Source organism: Mesocricetus auratus, unplaced genomic scaffold, assembly GCF_017639785.1.
Source record: "Mesocricetus auratus isolate SY011 unplaced genomic scaffold, BCM_Maur_2.0 Super-Scaffold_100025, whole genome shotgun sequence".
Lineage (NCBI taxonomy): Eukaryota > Metazoa > Chordata > Mammalia > Rodentia > Cricetidae > Mesocricetus > Mesocricetus auratus.
Genome location: NW_024429206.1, coordinates 15638674 through 15658619, shown reverse-complemented (window position 1 = coordinate 15658619; position 19946 = coordinate 15638674). Strand labels below are relative to the sequence as shown.

The 19946-nt window shown below is 53.0% G+C and overlaps 1 protein-coding gene across 1 annotated transcript in view; it reads right to left on the bottom strand.

Annotated features, from left to right (window-relative positions):
* Positions 1 to 51: 51 nt before the first annotated feature.
* Positions 52 to 19946, bottom strand: part of Dnah10 (dynein axonemal heavy chain 10) — a 110199-nt gene continuing 90304 nt past the window's right edge. Inside the window, exons 58-79 of the mRNA XM_040731515.1 lie at positions 17874 to 18055; positions 16744 to 16880; positions 15386 to 15603; positions 15029 to 15250; positions 14686 to 14833; positions 13360 to 13639; positions 12900 to 13129; positions 11835 to 12108; positions 10472 to 10576; positions 9949 to 10103; positions 8517 to 8671; positions 6687 to 6870; positions 5616 to 5816; positions 5174 to 5383; positions 4982 to 5077; positions 4220 to 4391; positions 3565 to 3696; positions 3209 to 3420; positions 2950 to 3117; positions 1981 to 2161; positions 805 to 950; positions 52 to 383 (exon numbers count right to left, since the gene is read on the bottom strand). Of these exons, the coding sequence (XP_040587449.1) occupies positions 237 to 383; positions 805 to 950; positions 1981 to 2161; positions 2950 to 3117; positions 3209 to 3420; positions 3565 to 3696; positions 4220 to 4391; positions 4982 to 5077; positions 5174 to 5383; positions 5616 to 5816; positions 6687 to 6870; positions 8517 to 8671; positions 9949 to 10103; positions 10472 to 10576; positions 11835 to 12108; positions 12900 to 13129; positions 13360 to 13639; positions 14686 to 14833; positions 15029 to 15250; positions 15386 to 15603; positions 16744 to 16880; positions 17874 to 18055 (3955 nt within the window). The 3' untranslated portion in view covers positions 52 to 236. The remainder of the gene's footprint in view (positions 384 to 804; positions 951 to 1980; positions 2162 to 2949; positions 3118 to 3208; positions 3421 to 3564; positions 3697 to 4219; positions 4392 to 4981; positions 5078 to 5173; positions 5384 to 5615; positions 5817 to 6686; positions 6871 to 8516; positions 8672 to 9948; positions 10104 to 10471; positions 10577 to 11834; positions 12109 to 12899; positions 13130 to 13359; positions 13640 to 14685; positions 14834 to 15028; positions 15251 to 15385; positions 15604 to 16743; positions 16881 to 17873; positions 18056 to 19946) is intronic.

Below are 19946 nucleotides of genomic sequence, written 5' to 3'. Positions count from 1 at the left end.
ATAATGAGACGTTATGAACAACAAGATTGACATGCACCCACACACAAAAACTCGTTGCAAAACAAGGTTCATTTAATGGAAAAGTTAGTTTATATGACCAATTCCACCACCACTGCACCTGGCCCCCTAGGGAAGTTCCCTAAAACAACACCCGTCTCCCATTCTTTGTGAAGCATCAGAACCTGTGTGGCCCGTCATAGGCATGGTAGCTCCATGTAGTCCTCCACATTCTGGGGTTAATCTGAGTTCAGGGTGAGGCACACCCCCTGTAGCACCCAGTGTGAGATGTGCTTCGTGGTAAAGAGGTCAGCTTCAAACACTAGGCCAACTCCCATGGCATTCCTCCTCATGGAGGTGGTGTAGACAGGGGTCCGGAAGGTGTTCTGTAAGGGAGAGGCAGGTGACATGACATCCTCAGGACTGGAGGCATCAGCTCATAGCTAGATGGGGTTCATCTGCAGCAGTCCCAGGCTTACATCTGAGTACCATGGAGTAGCTGGGCAAGTGCTGCCTGGTCCACAGACACTCATCAAAGATGGTTCCCAGCCAGGCAAAGTAGAAGGCACTTACTGTCCACACTAGATGGAGCCACTTTCTGACTCATAGTGTGTCCAGATTTCCTAAGAAGGGAGTTCCCCCCCCCCCGAGTCTACTACAGGCTCTAAACTTGGGCATGTCCCCTGGGGATGATGGGCACCCACATGCATGTATACAAGAATGTCTTCTGCTGAACTGGCCCCAGAGCTTCCCTAGCCTGCCCTGAGAGGAGGGAAGGCACCATGGGGTCAGGGAAGTGACTGTCACCTGTAGCTTCAGGCGGTGAGCTTCAATGGGGATGATCTTCAGGATGGGCAGGTCCACAACCAGTACCTTGGGCTTGCTCTTGATAAGACACCCACTCTCTATGTCCCAGTCAGCGCCCTCCAGGTAGAGCCCCGAGACAAAGCACCCTGGGGGTGACAAGAATCTGTGTCCTGTTGTGTGGTTACTTTCCTCTCACAGGTGTGCAGAGGACAAGTATAAAAGCTACTGTGACTCCCTTCCACATGCAAAAGAATAGCTAGACAGGAGATGACAGGGCTCCAAGGAAGTGGGTCCAGGTAGCACCTCTCTCCCTGGGCTCTGGCTTCAGGGTATACAGCTCAGAGCTGGCACACAACAATCCCAGCATCCTCTGAAGCAAAGGGGACGTCCAAGAGGAGTGTGGTTTCTAGCATGCAGAGACCCCAAAACCAAGAATGCCAATACTTACTGATGGTCTAGTGGTTAGTGCTTTCACCAAAGGCAAAAGCTGTCCACCTGCCCCACAGAGTGGCAGCTGGATGCTTACCAGTCAGACCTATCTGAGGGTCCCCGAGACTTGCCCATTATTAATCCACTCTCGTTAAAAAGACACAAAGGGGCTTCTGTTCCTTGCAGTTCAGTGGGCTCTGGCTAGGGGAAGAGTTTCCAGCTAGCATCTACACAGAGTGCTGCTAGTCGGGCTCAAATCAGCACATCTGGCAGATGTGTCCCATGGGCTGAGGGTAGGGATGAGTAAAGCCCAACACAGTTGCAGACATACTTAAAAGAGTATGAGGGTTTTTTCATAATTTTAAAACCGATTATACAGTTCTCAGGTAGGAACTGTGTAGTTGACAGTGTCATTTCACACATCAAAAGGTTGGTTGTGCCTGACTGAGGCTCTTTGGTTCCTATACTTCTTCCCTTACAGGGGAAGCCACTCACTGATCTCTTTGAAAATTCATGAACCCAGGCGCCCACTTGCCACAAACGAGCATGGTCAGGCCTCGCTGCCATCCTCCCTGTGACTCTGCTAGTCTCCAGTGAGAAACTCTGCTCTGAGACGCCACAAATAGCACCACAGGCAGCAGCCCAGCTCAAGCATGGCCCGATCCACACGGTGCTCATCCCTTTGAGTTGGGGGTGGTTCTGGGAGGGAAGCCCCAAATGGAGACCAGGATATGTGACCATCACTACCTTGCCCCGCACGCTCATTTACTTCATCGACGTCCTGGAACTTGGTCACTTGTGTGAACAAAGTGGACCGGTCCAGCGGCCAGCCATTCCTCCGGCATGTGGCCTGTACCAGTGCTGTGAGGTAGGACTCTGGGATGTGCAGCCCTGAGAGCCACATCACGCTGGGCTCGCTCTCGGTAACCTGGTAGGGAAGGTGGGGAGGAGTAGGAGCCTGGGCTGTAACACCAGGTTCAGAGCTGATAAAAGACCAGGTTTCCTGTGTCAGTGACCACAGATTTGCAGAAGAAAACATGCACTCCCCAAGAATCATGACCAACTTTCTAGAAAACCCACAGACAAGACTTCAGCTCACACCTGTAATCCCAACCCTTGGGAGGCTGAGGCAGGAGGTTTGCCACCAGTTCAAGCCAGCCTGGGCTACAAAGTTAGAGACTATCTCATAGCAATAAATAAACATATCAGTCGGGCATTGGTGGCACATGCCTTTAATCCCAGCACTCAGGAGGCAGAGGAAGGAGCATCTCTATGAGTTCGAGGCCAGCCTGGCCTACAGAGTGAGTTCCAGGACAGCCTCCAAAACAATACAGAGAAACCCTGTCTTGAAAAACCAAATAAATCAAGTGCATGTGTGCTCTAGAGTATGTGGTATACACACTGACTGCATTCATGGACACTGATCACACTGCTCTTTGTGACACAAATGTATGCAGTTGCCAACTACATGTCCACCACCAGGAGGAAGGATAAAGACCCTAAAAAGAATGAGCTAGACCAGATGCCAAGACATTCAGAAGAAATCATCTCATGTGCATAGTAAATCAGACTCGCCAAGGCATGCCAGGACAGACTGTCCTGTGGCAACTGAGGATATCCCCGGGACACCTGATACACATTTTACCAGGGGTCAACCCTGGGGAAACGGGTGTGGGTGGGCAGGCAGACACAGAGCCACAGTGGTCTAGCACTCACCCACAGTGTGTACTGGTTGAACCGCCGCAGGAAGTAGAGCATCCAGTTTCCAAGGGTCTTCAGGGTGTCAGGGGCAAGCTTCCTCCAGATGTGAGGGATGTGCCCAAGGAAGAGAGACCTGGCTACATCATCTAACTCATTACTCATTCCAACTTCCCCAGCCAAGGCCTGTTGGCAGAACAGTGTGTCCTCAGCAGGACTGTGGATGGCAGGGGGCTCCCCCTGCCAGGCAGCCTCATGCCCATAGGGTCACACTCACTCTCTGGAGCTCAGCCAGAGACCTGGTCATGCGAATGGCGAGCTTGTTGAAGCGCCCCAGCTCCTGCAGCAGCACCACCGAGGTGGGTGAGATGCTCAAGCCCAGGTGCTTCCGCACCTGGTCCAGGTCAAAGATCTTGGGCATCTTGTTTTCAATGTCCTTGGCCACCTGGCCAATGTAGTCATCACGGCTGATGCCACTACTGGATTCCCCTGGAAGGATGACACTTTAAGAGATTTCGAGGCTAGCCATATGGAAGATGGGGCTTTGCGAGCCTTCTTGTTCTTTGGGAAGCTACCTGCACCCAGCACTAGCACCCCTTGTCCCTAAGCTGGCGAGCTCCCTGGCAGCTATACCTGTCTGTGGCTGTAGCTCCAGCAGATGGTCCCACATGTCTCGAGCCGCCTGTGTGTAGTAGCCGATCTCAGCATTGGAATGGAGACCAAACACTTCTGGCGTGTTGGCGAGTGGGAGGGCCTCGATGGCTTCTAGAATCACAGAGAGGGGGGAGGGGAGGGGAGGGAGAGGGAGGGAAGGGGGGAGAGAAGGAGAGAAAAAGGGAGGGAGGAAGGGAGGGAGGGAAGGAGGGAGAGAGGGAGGGAGGGAAGGAGGGAGACAGGGAGGGAGAGAGAGAGGGAGGGAGAGAGGGAGGGAGAGAGGGAGGGAGCAGGTTGTACTGTGTTCATGAGGACACCCCCTGCCCTGTCACCAGAATCAAAAGTGATTCCATTGCTGATGCATTTTAAAATAAAAGCCTATTCCACCTTGTCCATCCACATGTTCTTTATCTGTCATGCAGGTGGCTCAACGACCTTCCAAGGTGAGGTTCCAGGGTTGGTGACCTCAGCCAAGAGGCAGCTCTGAGGTGAGGCAGAGCCCAGGGGACAGCCTCACCTGCCCAGCCCAGGAGTCCCATCAGGAGAGGGTGGCAAAGAGCCCGAGTCAACCACAGAAAAAGCAGAAGAAACCTGCCATCTTGCAAAGAACTTTCTTCACCCTGGAACAGCTCACCAACAAATTTATCCTTCACGTCACCCACGGGGATTTTATAGTCCACTTCCTTGTTCCGGAAGAAATGGAATGGTTGAAAGGTATCAAAGATGAAGTCGCCCAGGTACTCGTCCATGTAAGTGGTGAGGATACGCCGGTCAAAGCTGTCGATGGCCCGGCCTCCATACATGACCTGAGGTCAGAGCGGGTGAGAACCAGCGGGGACCCATAACCCCACAGGCACCTGCAGCTCTGGCCCCCACCACTGCCCTGCTCCAACCTGTCTACTCAGATAACCTGTGGGCCAGACAGACAAGGGGGCTTATCTATAAAAGCGTGCTGTAGTCTGAGACCGCCTGAGCAGAGCAAAAGCAACGAAACAGCCCTGAATACAACTGGGGAGATTCCCAAATAGATCAGACAGACAAGAACCCAGACATCAGCAGTTAGTCCTTCTGCATTGCAGAAGTCCCTAAATCTAGCTTTCCCATGAGTTCAGCTAGAGTCATGGTACCCCAAGAACACAACAAGGCTCCCTGGATGTGCTCTGCACATTGGCAACCTGGGAACTGCCCAGAGGAACATTAGCCCTAGAACCACATAAAAGACCTCCCTGGGAATGGAGTTTGTCGAGGGACATCAGTGAGGAGGCAAGAGTATTTTTCAGGGACCTTAGGGTGGTAAGAGTGGGTGGGGGCAGGAACAAGGACTAGCTCAATGGCTCAAAGGACAAGTGTCTCAGTCACAGACCCCAGCCCTCAGGAGGCCACCAAGCCTCATCACCTCTCCGATCAGGTACTTGAGGCTGCCCCATGGGATGCGCGGGTCATGCTGCTGGAAGGCTTTCGTTAGATACGTGCTTAGGATTTCCATGCAGACCTTAGAGAGGAGGAATGGCTGTGGTGAACTTGGAAGGCAGGTGCAGACACCAGCCAGCTCGGGGTGCATGGGCTGGACACGTGTCGCCATGCTCACCTGGAAGTCGGACTCATTGAAATCATAATACACATTCCAGCCAATCTTGCCAAACTTCCTCCTCTCTTGGACCACGGCATGGAAGAAGGCCAGCACGTAGACCAGGGGCTTGAAGGCGGTGTGTGGGCACTGCTCCAGCATTTCATTGGAGATCTTGAAATAGGTTGCGCGCATGTTCAGTTTGAGCCCGTTAGGTGGCTCTGTGACCACCTGCAGAAAGGCAGAAGGTAGGCCTGACCAGGGAGGCCTCCGCCACCTCCCGCCCCCACAGCATGTCTCCAGCTGTGAGGAGAGATCTAGACAGCACACATACCCAAGTCCCTCAACCTCTTAAGGAGAGCGGGACGGGTACACGGGGCATCCCCTTCACCCTAGGGTCCCTGTGGCAATGACCAGGAGGACCAGGGCTGTAGCATGTCTGTGTTGATGCCCCAAGGCAGACCTTTAAGGACTTCTGCAGGATCCCAATGGGGAAGCCCTTGGTGGGGTCCGTGGTGAGCCACAGGCGGAAGTCGGGGTGCGGCTTGGTGATCCTCTCCAGGGACTTCTCCAGGTCCTTCAGCCACTTGACCAGGAGATGACAGTTCTGTAGCATGAGCCACTGTCCACGAGCCACTGCGGTCTCCAGCAGCTGCAGTGCCACCTGTGGGGGGTTCACCGCGGGGAGAGTGGGATGGGGTGGGGGTAGACTAGCATTCCCAAGCTAGGCCAACCCCATGCTTCAAGGGAGCCAGAAAGATGCAGGGATCCAGGAGCTAAGGTGGAAACCATCCTAAGACATTCTCCCTGCCACCTGTGACCTCAGGGCCAGGCACGGCTTAGAAGATGAGCTTCGTGCCTCTTCAGCCTCCACAGCGCCGAGATTCTTTCATTTCCGTCACAGTCACGCTGCACCCACGACTGCACCTGAGTACGCCTGCAAGAGTCCCACCCATCCCTCCGGGAAGCAGACCTGGCCCACAGAATTCGTACCCAGAGGTGGCCCAGGATCCCTTCCCACGTGTATTGTGCTTCAGTGCTGTCTTGGTCTCCAGAGGACCCAAGACCTGGGTGACACTCACATGGAAATGGCTTCCTCCAGTTTGGAGGTTGGAAAGAGAGCTCTGCCTGCTGTGTCTTGTGCCTTATCCCCCAGTGTCACTGTTCCTGTCCTGGGCATCAGTGGCAGTGTTTCCCAGACCTTCATAGACACTTTGCAACAAAGCCAGGTCTAGTAGCCGGCTTCCTCTGACCCTGAATGCTTTGCCCTGCCACAATGAGCTGGCAGGTGGCATGGCATAGGACAGACAGCCTCCAAAGGGCCACCCTAAATCCCCATGAGCCACACACCGGGAGCCTAAGACCACTGACCCATATAGGACCATGGTGACAGAGGGCTTTGAAAAGAGTTCAGTGGCCACCGGAGGTGGGAAGGCCACAGTCAGGCTATCACCGGTGTCGCACTGTTTGATCCTGACTTGCTCTCCACCCAGGGAGCACGCCCGGACACAGCTCACACCAAACCACTAGTTACCTTTTCTTGACCTTGACCCATTGCGAGAAACTTGAGGCGATTGCCCCCAAAACCACTCCGCTCAGCCAGCTTCATGAGGTCACTGGCAGGGTCAGAGCCAGGACTCAGGATGAACACAATGGGCGAATTAGGGGTACTCTGCTCAAAAATGGCCTCGAAGCTGATCATCGGGGGCTGCACATACCTGGCAAAAGGGAGACCGTGAACAACCTCCAAGGCAGCTAGCTCCAGGCCACCTCCCTACCCTACCGCCTCAGCCTGCCCCATAGCCAAAACTCCTGACCATGGCTGTCACGCAGCTCTCCACACATTTGTCCTGGCTTTTTGGGAATCCCATTACACACAGAGATCCCAGACACTGTGATGCCCTCCTACGCAGCAGAGGCCTCTCTGCTCCCTCTACCTTGTGTGATCTCTGCACACTGGTCTCAGCAAGTTGGTACTGAGCTGGGTGCTCTGAGCTGCCCTTCGTGTGCACAGGCCTCAGGCGCATACCCAGAGCCTGCACATCAACAGCTCTTTGGGCATGCCCCACGCTGCCCCTTTCATTAGGGCTTCTAATTAGTTATACTCTAATTTAGACAGCGCTTGTCCCCCAAACACACATGTGCTAACACATGGATCTCAACACGATGCTATCGAGAGGTGGTGGGCAGTGGAGCCTGCTGGTCACCATGGCACCGTACTTGGAAAGGATTGACATAGCTCCTACAGGACTGGGTTCACTGTCACGTGGCCAGGCTGTTACAAAATGGGGTTCCTCCTGTGCTGGCTTCTTTGGCATATGGCCCTTTCTCTTTTTGCCAGGTTGTGATGCAGGCAGGCTGTGATCCTGGCCACCAGAATCAAGGACCAAATAACCCTCTTTTCATTCTGCATCACTCAGCATGAGGTGCTTAGAGCAACACAGAACAGACTAAGACAGCCACCAGTGCATGAAGACAAGGGGATTGCCATCTACCGCCAAAAGGAGCTTCTGGGTAGGGCTGGAAATGGATCATGAGGGGCCAGTTTAATACTCCGGCTGTTTAGTAGTAATAGTAGTGGGCCCATGTGACTTGTCTATCTACAAAGTCCCACCCTACCTGAGGAGCTATTGGCAATGGAGAGAGAGACAGAGAGACAGACAGACAGAAAGACAGACAGACAGACAGACAGACAGAGAGAGAATCAGTTTCCCCCCAAAGCTGCTACAGTGGAAAGTCACACATCCAAGATAAACGGTCAGTACAAAAGGGACTCGAAGGTTTGTAAAAAGGGAGAACACAGAGATGTGGGTATGGAAGGAGATAGAGGAGGGTTGAATGTGGTCAAAATGCATTGCACAAAATTCTCAAAGATCTAATAAAAATTAAGAAAAGCTGCTAGGCAGTGGTGGCGCACGCCTTTAATCCCAGCATTTGGGAGGCAGAGGCAGGTGGATCTTTCGAAGTTTGAGGCCAGCTTGATATACAGAGTGAGTTCCAGGACAGCCAGGGTTACACAGAGAAACCCTGTCTCAACAACAAAAAAACAAAAAAACCAAACCAAACCAAACAAAAAAACCAAAAACAAAGTGGATGGCTCCTGAGAAATGACACTCAAGGTTGAGCTCTGGCTTCGAACCATACATACACACATGTACCCACTCTCCCACACACGTGTCCACTCTCACACACACATGTGCCCACTCTCCCACACATACAAATTGATGTAATAATTTAAAATATTAAAATACTTTAAGTTTCCCTTCCTGCCTGAGTGTGGTCCCTCGTGTCTGTCTGGAGCACTCAGGCCAGGTCCCTTAGATCAGGCTAGCCCTGCTCCTGTGGACCAGTGGCAGGCACTCACTTCTCTCCCATGGTGAGGGTCACATAGTCCGTCACTGCACGGTATACCCGGTCTACCCGGAAGCAGCGTAAAATAAGCAGTTTCTGGAATGCAGTGATGTTGTTGTCATAGCCCAGCGGGAATGGGAACTGCTCTAGCGAATCCAGGTCATACCACTGCAAGAAGCAAAGAGTGTTGACCATCAGTTCAGGGGTGGCAATGGGTCACCATTTGTGTGTAAAGGTGCCAAGAGCCACCAGAGAGGAAAATTTGGACTTTTGATCCAGCTGTCATTGCTGACATCAAAAACCAATAAGTTGAAAAACGGCAAGAGCCAAGTAGCAATCACTGTGGGGTTCAGAGGGCACAGCAGGGACATGGCAGGTAGGAGATGCCCAGGAATTATTTCTTGGAAGGATGGATGGACAGGTGGATGTGTGATGGAGAGATGAAAAGACATAGATAAACAGTTGGACGAATGGATGGACAGGAGGATGGGTGATGGAGAGATAGGTAGACAGATGAACAGTTGGGTAGATGGGCGATGGACAGATGAATTAAAGGATGGACTGGTGGATAGATGGTCAGACTGTAAGTGGGTGATGGAGAGATGAACAGATATACAAACAGTTGGGTGGGTAAATTTACAGATGGATAGGTAATAGGCAGATGGACGGACGAACGGACGGACAGACGGATATACAAACAGTTGGATGGGTAAATTAACAGATGGATAGGAAATAGGCGGATGGATGGACGGGTGGACAGATGGATGGACGGGTGGACAGATGGATGGACGGATGGATGGACGGACGGACGGACGGACGGATGGACAGATGGATGGATGGATGGATGGACGGATGGATGGACGGATATACAAACAGTTGGATGGGTAAATTAACAGATGGATAGGTAATAGGCAGATGGACGGACGGACGGACGGACGGATATACAAACAGTTGGATGGGTAAATTAACAGATGGATAGGTAATAGGCAGATGGACGGACGGACGGACGGACGGATATACAAACAGTTGGATGGGTAAATTAACAGATGGATAGGTAATAGGCGGATGGATGGACGGGTGGACGGATGGATGGACGGATATACAAACAGTTGGATGGGTAAATTAACAGATGGATAGGTAATAGGCAGACGGATGGACGGATGGATAGATGGATGGGCGATAGATGAATTGATGATGAATGGATACACAGATCAGCAATTAGATGGATGAATAGATGGATGGTAGATAGATTACGGATGGATGATGACTGGATGAATGGATGAATGGTGGACAGACTGGATGAAGAAAAGTCTATCCAAGCACTCAAGGGCACTGGCCATATGGGGTAGCTTCCCTGGGAACTGTTTTCCTGGCAACAGGGAGCCTGGGGCTCAGTGTGGAGATGGCTGCCGTGTCAGGAAGGACAGGAGAGAATGTTCACACACCTCCTGCCAGGTGGAGAGATGGCGCTCGACATCCTCAGGAAGCTGCCCAAAAATGTCCGAAAACACCTGGGATAGGAGAATGATGTCTTCCCAGCCCTGGTCTGAGAGCCAGGTACACGGCTTCTTCCACTTACTCTTCTCCAGAGAGATGTTCCCTAATCACAGGGAGAAGAGGGTGACAGCCACCGGCTGCGCAGGCCAGCACACGGACCACACACCGCACTTCCGTGGCTCTTGCTTTGGAGAGAGGTCCCTTTGCCAAGGAGTGAGGATGCATGGGCTTTTCCTTGTCACCAGTGAGCCCAACTGGGCGGCTTGGCCAGGCCTCCAGTCTCAACACAGCCCCTGGCAAAGATGCCGTGAGTCCACCAGGAAGTGTTTCTGAGGGCAGCTGGATGACCTGTGGCCTTCGGATGCCAAGCTTGAGTGGGACTGTGCTGCTGTTAATGCTTACAGTGAGAGGACATGCATGTCCTGGGTACCTGTGGAGAGCAGAGAGAGTGAAAGCCAGCAAGTCCCCTACCTTTTAGAAAGAAGTCCAGCTCTTCCTGGGGGACCCTCCCTTCGGCCTGCTCGATCTTGATGGTCATGTTGAAGGAGAAGAGGAGCTTATGTCTCTCAAACAACCCTGTGGAGAGACAGAGACAGGGACCACTTCAGAGCTGAGGCCCTTGCACACGGCACACTCAAGGCTGAGGGACGTGAAATGAAATCCCCCATCACTAACTGGCTGCACTTGACCCTTTCTCCATCTGATGGCCATGGCTGTCCAGATGCAAAAGGGCCGTCTGTAGTGAGACACCTGTGAGCACCTGGCACGGTCACATCAACAGGAGTCACATATCCCCTAAGTGCAACCAGGCAGGAGCCACCTTCTCCGCAAGGCAGCAGAACTGAGTCGTTGGGATAGAGGCATGGCATTTCTAGAGCTGGAAGTCACTCCTGTGCCGTTTATTTTAACAAGCACGTGACCCACTTAAGAGGTCCAAGGTGCGATGCTTCCAGACAGGCAAGTCCAACAGAGAGAGAGGGAACCGCCTGTGAAGACAACACCAGAGCTGGTACTGGCCAGATGGCGTTCAGAATGTTCCAGAAGGAGATGTTCTTAACAAACCGCATTTGGAGAGTAGAAAATAGTACAGCCATTTTGGAAACCCGTTGGGTAGTCCCCCCAAAAATCAGAGACTTGGCATGTGGCCCAGGAACTCCACTCCAGGGAACATATGGATCCAAAACCAAAAGCAAATGCTCAGGCTGGGAAGCAGCTCAGGGGAGAGCACTCACCTGGCATGCATGAGGCCCAGAGCTCCAGCCCCAGGACCAGCATAGACAGGCATGCATGAATGCATGCATACATGAGCGCCTGTGCACATGCGCGCACGCCCACACACACACACACACACACACACACACACACACACACACACACACACACGGCAAATGTTGACAGCTGCATTAACCTAATAGCCGCAAAGCAGAAACAACCCAATGTTCACCAGCTGAGAGAGCTCAGAGCACTACCTAGTCAGCACTTGAAAAGGACGAATCCTCCATTACAGCATAGGCCTTGATGTTCAGAGGTATTAAATAAAGAGGTTAGCTATGTGAGTCACATATTCCAGGACTCCCTTGACAGGAAGTATCCATGGACAGGTGTAGCCTCAGTCAGGAAGTGCAGCAGAGGCTGCCAGGGTAGGGAAGGGAGAGAGGGATCCAGTAACTGATGAGGAACCAGGCTCAGCCCAATGGAGATGGCCTAGATCAAGGGACTCTGTGAGCTCCGCTAAGCCTGGAATGGGGCATCTTTGTGGGGTGTGTGTGTGTGTGTGTGTGTGTGTGTGTGTGTGTGTGTGTGTGTGTGTGCGTGCGCGCGCGCGGGCGCTCACCCGTGCAGCCATAGTTGTAGATGTTAAAGGTCAGCGTGTCCATAATGTTCTTCAGCCGCTTTATGAGGATGGAGTCAGGCAGGGACTTCTTCAGTGACAGCCCGAAGACCTCCAGGAAGGCGATGAGGGAGTACTGGTACATGGAGTTGACGAGCGCCATCTCCGACAGCACGAAGAACAAGATGGCGCCCCGCCGCGCCGCTGGCCGGTAACCATCCCGCAGCCTGTCTATGTCCAGGGCTGTCTTCTCGGCCAGCTTCAGCTTCTCTGACACCTGCGGAAAGACCTCAGTTACCATGGAAACGGGGAGGTGATGACAGCCTGGAAGGCCTGGGGTGGCAGAAGGTGGAGTTTGGGCCACAAAAGGGACCACCGAGTGCTCCCCGAGTTGACAGCCAACCAGACTTTGAGGGACCTTGAACTTGAACTGGAGGGGACGCCAGCCCATATCCTTCCAGGCAGGGACTGGAAGAAGTCAGCCCAACATAGGCCTAGCATAGAAATGGATGGGTATAGACTCCTGGATCCAGCCTCACCTGAAGCCATCACTAGACCCCTCCGCTTCTGGGCTGATAATGTCCCTTTCTATTTAGAGTAGGCAAGGCTGGGATTCCCATGACTCTCCATTTGAGAAGATTACCCAGCTGCATAGGAGTGCCCCACCCTCCCCAGCACAGCTCCATATAGATGCCCCTTCCTTTTTATTTTTATTTTATGTACATAAGTATGTTGCCTGCGTGTGCATACGTGCACCACACACAAGCCTGGTGCCTGAGGAGGCAATGAGAGGGCATCTAATCCACTGGAACTGGAGTTACAGTCGTTGTGAGCCACCACGTGGGTGCTGGGAACTGAACCCTGGTCCCCTGGAAGAGCAGTCAGTGCTCTTAACCACTCAACCATCTCTCCAGTCCCAAGGTGGCCTTTTCTTGTCAGATGAGAAGAGGTCAAAGAAAGCTTCTGCCTGATGCGTCTCTCCCAGCCCTCGCCTGTGACTGAGTCCAAGGCCACTGGGATGGAGCTAGAAGGTGACAGAGTCCCTTCTGCCTGCGTGGAGGTGCCCACCTCCGTGGCTTTGGACTTGGTCTCTTCCAGGGTGTGCACCAGCTCCACGTTGTCCAGCATGTTCCCCGTGGATGTGGCCAGCTCCCGCAGGAGCGAGTCCTCCAGGTCCTTTAGCAGGTTCTTGTTCTCACTTGTCTCCTGGATGAGGTGCTCCCTCTGCTCCTCCAGCTCCCGCCTCTCGTAGGCCACCAGCACACTCAGCAGCTGGTCCTCCAGGCCCTTCAGAGTGACTGAGAGAACCAAGAGCCCTCACTGTCCACCCTGGAGTCCAGGCTAGGCACACCCAGGCGCCTGCAGCTCACTGCCTGCCAAAATCCCCAGCCTTCCAGAGGGAGAGTCACCCACACACTAAGAACCAACCAGTGAAGACAGCTTCCAGGGGAAGACCAGAGCCACCAGGTGACGAGGTGCGCAGGAAGCCTCACTCTGAACATTTGCAGCCAGATCTGTCCCTTCTTACCAGTATAGTTGATGACCATGGCCTTCCCAAACACTGACGGGGAGTATCTTGGATTGGCCAGCTTGGTGTTGAGATACAGCCGGAAGTTGGTGTCATAGTCAACCTCCTTGTCCCCCAGGATGATGAACTGGCGGCCTTGGGAAGTCTTAATGTTCTTCTCCAGGACATTGTCAATCACAGGGTCGATGTACTCATCCACATCGTGGAACAGAAATGGGGTCCCATATTTTATGGACATCTCCAGCTGCTTGAGGAAGTCAGGGTCGTTGAAGGAGGCAACCTGTGGCAGAGAGGCAGGAGCTGGGATGAGTCATGCCTCATGAACCTCCAGCATGCCCAGGGAGAGCACACACCAAGAAGTTCAGAAGCCAGAGGGAACTAAGAGAGTCAAGAGGGAACCAAGCAGGTTCAGGACAAAACTGAAAACCACTAATCTGCCCCAGCAATCCTGGAGGACCATGAATGTGGACACAGACAGGTCTGAAGAGGTGACTTAGCAGGTAAAGGCACTTGCCCTGCAAGTCAGAGTTCAGTCCCTAAAAGTCACATGGTAGATGGACAACTCCATAGAAGTTGTCCTCTGACTGCCACCTGTATGACCCCTACACACACACACACAAAAAGAAGTGTGTATACAGTTGTTCACCATAAAGTGGAAACAATCTAGCTGTTCTTCAACTGATGATGGATCAACAAAATGTGATATGTCTGCACAAAGGAATATTACACAGCTGTAAAGAGGGACAAAGGACCCACACCTGCTACAACATGGTTGAACCCCTACAACATGAACGAAGCCAGTTACAAAAGACTAAATATCACATGGTCCTATCCATAGGAGATAACCAAACTAGGCAAAGCCATGTGGACAGAAAATATATTAGCAGCTGCCAGTGGCTGGGGAGCAGCTACTCAGGGAAACATCGTTGTTCTTGGTAGAAGTAGGGATGGGTGTACTAAAAATATTCTAAGTTGACTCTGTTACAGGACTCTGAAAATATGCTAAAAAGCCACAGACATTTCTGTTTTTTGAATGAGTGAGAGACTGCTAAGTGAGTCACAGTCCAATAAAGTTGTCACCTCTGCCTCCATTCCCTACCAGCTCCTACCGCATCCAAGCTCCAACCCCCCGCCCCCCCCACACACACAGTGGAGCATCTTGGGTCAACAAGCCCTGTCCTTGGCAGAAAGAAATAAAGACAGAAGACATGATCTTCATCATAAGATGTTCTCATCCTGAACCCCTAAGCAGGAGGCGGGGGAGGAAGAGAGGAAGGGAGGGGAAGGGGTTCTTCAGTCCTCGGTGGGGTCAGGGTGGGACCGCACCCTGAGGTTGTTCTTTTCCTCCTTTCTCTTGATCCAGTTGAGGGCCTGCTGCTGGGGGTCGATGCAGAGGGGGAATCGGCTGGCCCGGGTGGTTAGGATGCCATTCTGAACTGAAAGCTCATCGGGTGGAAGGCCCTGGGAACCCCACCTGCAAGGGACAACCACTGAGAGATAGACTTCCCCTACCAAAGTTGTAAACCCAAGGCTGGAGGTCAGTGGGGTCAGCCTTCTAGAACAATTCTGGACCTTGCTCAGGGTTGGCTGTGCTTCCTAGGCCTGCAGCCCCCCACCCCCCCCACCCCCAGGTGACACCCGCACTGGCTTCTCCGGAATCAGTGGGTACCTGCTGATCTCCACGTCATCTGTGAGGAGGTTCTCCAGCCGGAAAGGCTGGCTCAGTGGGATGTCTCGCTCCAGGATATCGTTCCGCCACACCTGGTTGACCATCTCGTCCCGAAACTCCCAGGTGAAGGCGCCCTCGTAGCTCAAGAAGGCTGCGCAGAGTAAGCAGTCGCCCAGCAGCTTCACCCGTCGGTGCATCAGCTCATCGAGGTCATTGAGCCACCTGCCCGAGACCAGCGAGCCACACTGAGTAGGAGTTCCCATCTGGCCATGGCCAATGGGCACCTGCTGCAGACTCGTTAGTCCTTTAGAACATGCGCGAAGTTTGAATAGATCATGGGCTCCTTACACCGCTCACCTGACGTTTTCCGATCCCAGACCAGAGATGAGCTTGTCGGCCGCGATCAGCCGCCTCTCCATGATCTCCGCCTCCTCCTGCAGCTTCTGCTTCTCCAGGATGGCGGCCTCATACTTGGCCCCCAGAGCCTCCAGCTCCTTCTGGATTGTTGACAACTCATTCTGGATCCGTTCTAGCTCCCGTTTGGTTAGGTAGAAATTGCGCTCCAGCCTGGCCACCTGCGAGAAGATACCAAGCAGAAGGATATTGTTGTTGTTTTTTTGTTGTTTGTTTGTTTGTTGAGTCAGTTTTCCAGTGTGGCTTTGGAGGCTGTCCTGGAACTAGCTCTTGTAGGCCAGGCTGGTCTGGAACTCACAGAAATCCACCCACCTCTGCCTCCCGACAGGTGAATGCACCCAAGCTCACACACACAGGCCAGAAGCAGACATCGAGTAGCCCGTTCTGTTGCTGTCTGCCATATTCCCTTGAGACTAGGTCTCTCTTACTGGACCCGGAGCTCACTGTTTCCCAGCCAGTATGGAGGCCAGCAAGCGTGAGCAATCCTTCTGCCCCTCCCAGTGTGTGTGTGTGTGTGTGTGTGTGTGTGTGTGTGTGTGTGTGTGTGTGTGTGTGTGTGTGTGTGTGGTGGGGGTGGGGTTACAGGAGTACATGAGCAACCTAGAATTTTACACAGAAGCTGGGATCTGAGCTGGGTCCTCAGGCTCACACAGCAAGAACTCATGCCACTTGAGCTCCTTCCCCAGTTCAGTGTGTGGCTTCTCTTCTGAGCCATTCTCTGAGAGCTCTCATCATCATGTGAGAAAAACAAACACCCTCCCCTAAGACAGCAGACATCCCAGGTCGTGTGTCCTGAAGGCACAGGAAGGCAGCTCAGTGGCTCTTAGTGAAAAAATTCCAGGGCATTCCTTGAAGATAATTCACGTTTTAAGGGTTCAGATTCTAATGGGAACCTGGAAAAGGGGGATCTGCCTGTTCACAAGTTACTTCAATCCAGTTGTTTCCTATGGAGCTGGCCCTGCTCACAAAGGGGGGGCGGGGCACATGACAATGACTGGGGGTACTTCTGGGTGAGGGGAACTGGCAGAGATGGGGACACTGCCAGATATTCTACAATTGACAGGAGGTCCCTGGCAGGAGGGAGAAGCCATCCCTACAGCCAACAGAGCCAAGGCTAAAGAGTCACCACAACTTGGGGTGTGGCTGTACCCATCTGTAAGCTGCACAAGGTCACAACCCTGTCTGCACGCTGTGTGAGTGAGAGGGTTTCCGGTCAGAACCTGCCGGAATTTTCCAGCAGCATTATGTACACTTGAACTCTGATCCCAGGGAGGACTCAGGGCAGCGAGACCTCGGCTCACCTTGTCTCTTTTGGGCTTGATCTCCCGGAACACATCACAGTAGCCCATGACGGCCTCCACAAACTTCAGCATCCCCAGCCCCGCCTTGCTCACGGCCTCCATTTCTTCAATTGTGGTGTTAAGGTTTTTCAGGAGGCCTAGAGGTCAAACACACTGACTGTCAACTTTCCCTTCTCAGGGCGTGTAAAACTGGAGACCCGTTGCCTGTGGACAGGGGAAGTGTCACCAGTACCCACTCCTCAGGGTCCTGCAGCGTGGAGTTTTCTCAAGTGTGGAGTTGAAGGTGGATATGAAGGGTAGAAGCATTGCCACCTGGGACTCCATGCGACCTCACATGACCCAGAGGCCCCACTGGACACCCTCCAAGCTCTGGGGACCAGGAGTACCCAGAGGGCTCCCACAAGCAGCTGACTGGGGTTCAGAAGCTGTGGGTGGGTCCCTACCATCACCCCAGCAAGGTCACAGAGGTGGAACCAGCCCAGTGGTATCCAGGTGCAGGGGAGTATGGGCTTTCATGTTTCACTAGCGTCTGTGTTTAACTCACGGGGCTGTGAAAGGCCACGTGGTAGTGACAGTCTTACTGCATATGTGCACATGCTCTGTGTGTGAGTGTGTGTGTGTGTGTGTGTGTGTCACACACACATGCCATGGCATACATGTCAAGTGAGGTCGCCAGGCATTATGAATAAATACTTTTACCTGCTGAGGCACCCCAACCCTCCCAGGGGTAAGGCTGTGCACAGCTGTGACAATGTGGTCCTTGAGGATATCACCCCTCCCGGAAGAGCGAGCACAGGAGTCAGCTGGCAGGGAACGAACATTCTCTGGCCAAAGACACATCCTGCTGACTGCAGGTGGCACCGCCCTTCCCTGCCCAGTCCCCAGGTGCACACAGGGGGTGACACTGGCAAGAGGCGCAAAGGGAAAGTGGTAAGCCACACAGCGGGCAAAGGCAGAACCCAGTTTGCATCAATTCCTGTTTCCTGCCAGGGAGAGCCAGCCTCCCTACTGAGCCATGTGGGCCAGCAGCCACCTCTGTCCCCATGTAACCACTGAGAGCTGGATAGCCAGCGTGCTGCTCCATTTACAGGGCTGCCTGCGGTGACCCTCCCAGTGCCCCCCCCACGCACCTTTGATGTTCTTCACTTGACCCTGGGTGATGGAGTCGAAGTCTATCTCCATCAGGGACCTCAGGAAGTTGGGGTCAGACATCATGCCCTTTGCGGTTTTCCAGTTCAGCTCCTTGTAGCCTTTCATGATAAGGATGCACTCACAGACTGTCTGCACTTGCTTTGGGGGCTTCGCGAATGACCTGGGGACAGGAGGGCCCACGTTCAGTACAAGAAAGGCCAGGGCCAGCCAGAATCCTTGGGGAAAGATGGGGCCAGCAGTAGGGTTCTTTCTCTGGCAGTGACTGCCCAGGAACAGAGGATGCCAAGTCCCTAGAGGGAGGAAGGTGGTCCAGGAAGGGTCTCATTTGCTAGCCCCACACCAGGTTCCTGGAAGACAGCAGGGAGCAGGAACATAGTGGCAGCCATTAAAATCCCAAAGCTGCCGGGCGGTGGTGGCGCACACCTTTAATCCCAGCACTCAGGAGGCAGAGGCAGGTGGATCTCTGTGAGTTCGAGGCCGGGCTGGAACGACAGCCTCCAAAACAATACAGAGAAACCCTGTCTCGTAAAAACCAAAAAAAAAAAAAAAAGAATCCCAAAGCCATGGTGCCCAGGTCATCATCATAGCCAGACAGTTGGAACTGTCAGCACTGAGCAAAACCCCATCCCAGGTCCTAAAGCCAGCGTAGGCCCCACAGACAGGAGCAGAGAGAGAGCAGAGCTGGGAGCGAGGCCAACGCTAGCCCAGCTTGAGGTTCAGTGGGTTCTGAACTGGCCCTGGGTGGCCGGGGAAAGCCTTGGCTTTGCAGGGCATCGGACACTAATGATGGTAGGTAAGAAGACACGTCTGCCAAGGCCAGGGAAAAGACAGCCCATGGGTCTACATGGCAGACATGGCCTGCTACACGTTAGGGAACCAGCCAGGGGGAATTGTCTATAAAGCAGGAGTATAGCAGAGCCAGAAGCCTCCAGCTCCCGTGACTCCATGAAAGTGGTGCACTCCAAGTCATGATTCAAGATCTAATTTACCCAGAACCCTCTGTTTTCCCAGAATGCCTCACCTGCAGGAACCACGGAAACTGAAGGAAACATATCTGCAGAGGCAGCCCCTTGGACCTGATAGTGGCCTCTTAGCAAGTTTTAGTGGCCCAGTGTTCTGAACCCCTGCCGCCACCAGGTTTAGTCTCTCTTCCCTGATTAGCTCTATTTTTTTTTTATCCCTGCTGGCATTCTATAAATCTGGGCTGAGGCACACAGGATGCATTCGAATTCAACAGAGGCGGCGGCAGTGCCAGGGACCTCCTGTGCCTGAGGCTTGTAGCTTGAGCCAGCTCCCAGAACTCAGTCGGCAACTGAAGGCTGAGGGGACTTTTTCCCTGTCTCAGCCTCAGTGACTGTGCTCCTGGGCAGGCAGGAATTTGCTTCCTTGGCAGGTTCCAGCCTCCAGATGCCAGACATGATGCTCCCCAAGCCTGTGGGATGGCAACCAGAGCCACAGGCCTGCTCTGCACTCCCCCAGCCTCTAGAACCTGAGCTGCGACCCTTCCCACAGCCTCAGCACACCCCAGAGTTGGACTGGGTCCTACCTCTTAGCTAGTATCCCATCACTACCGTTAAGTTCAAACCCATTTCATTTAAATCCCAAGAGGCAGTTGATTTGGTATTCCCACTTAAGGTTATTAACTCTGACTTACATAAAGTATAGCCATTTTTCTGCGATCTCTATCAGCCCACTCCATTCTTGGAGGAGGATGGGACAAGAACCTGGTTGTCCAGGTGACAATCACCAGGGACCATCTCAGCATCACAAGTTAGTTGCAAATGGGGACTGCTGCTTCTTCTCAGGGGAGAACTGAACATGTGTTCCTTTGCTATCCATCACTTAAAGGTCCTTACAGAGGGACTGAGTATTCTAGAAAGACATCTTAAGGAATTAAACACTATGAAACTGTCCAGCTAGGACAGCTCATCACATTTAACAACTAAATGACTCCTCAGAGCCAGACTGTAGCTGTTGGGGGGTTAGGATCTAGATGCACACTGAACGCAAGGAAAAATACCCTAGACATTGATAAAAAGTTTAAAGAGAAA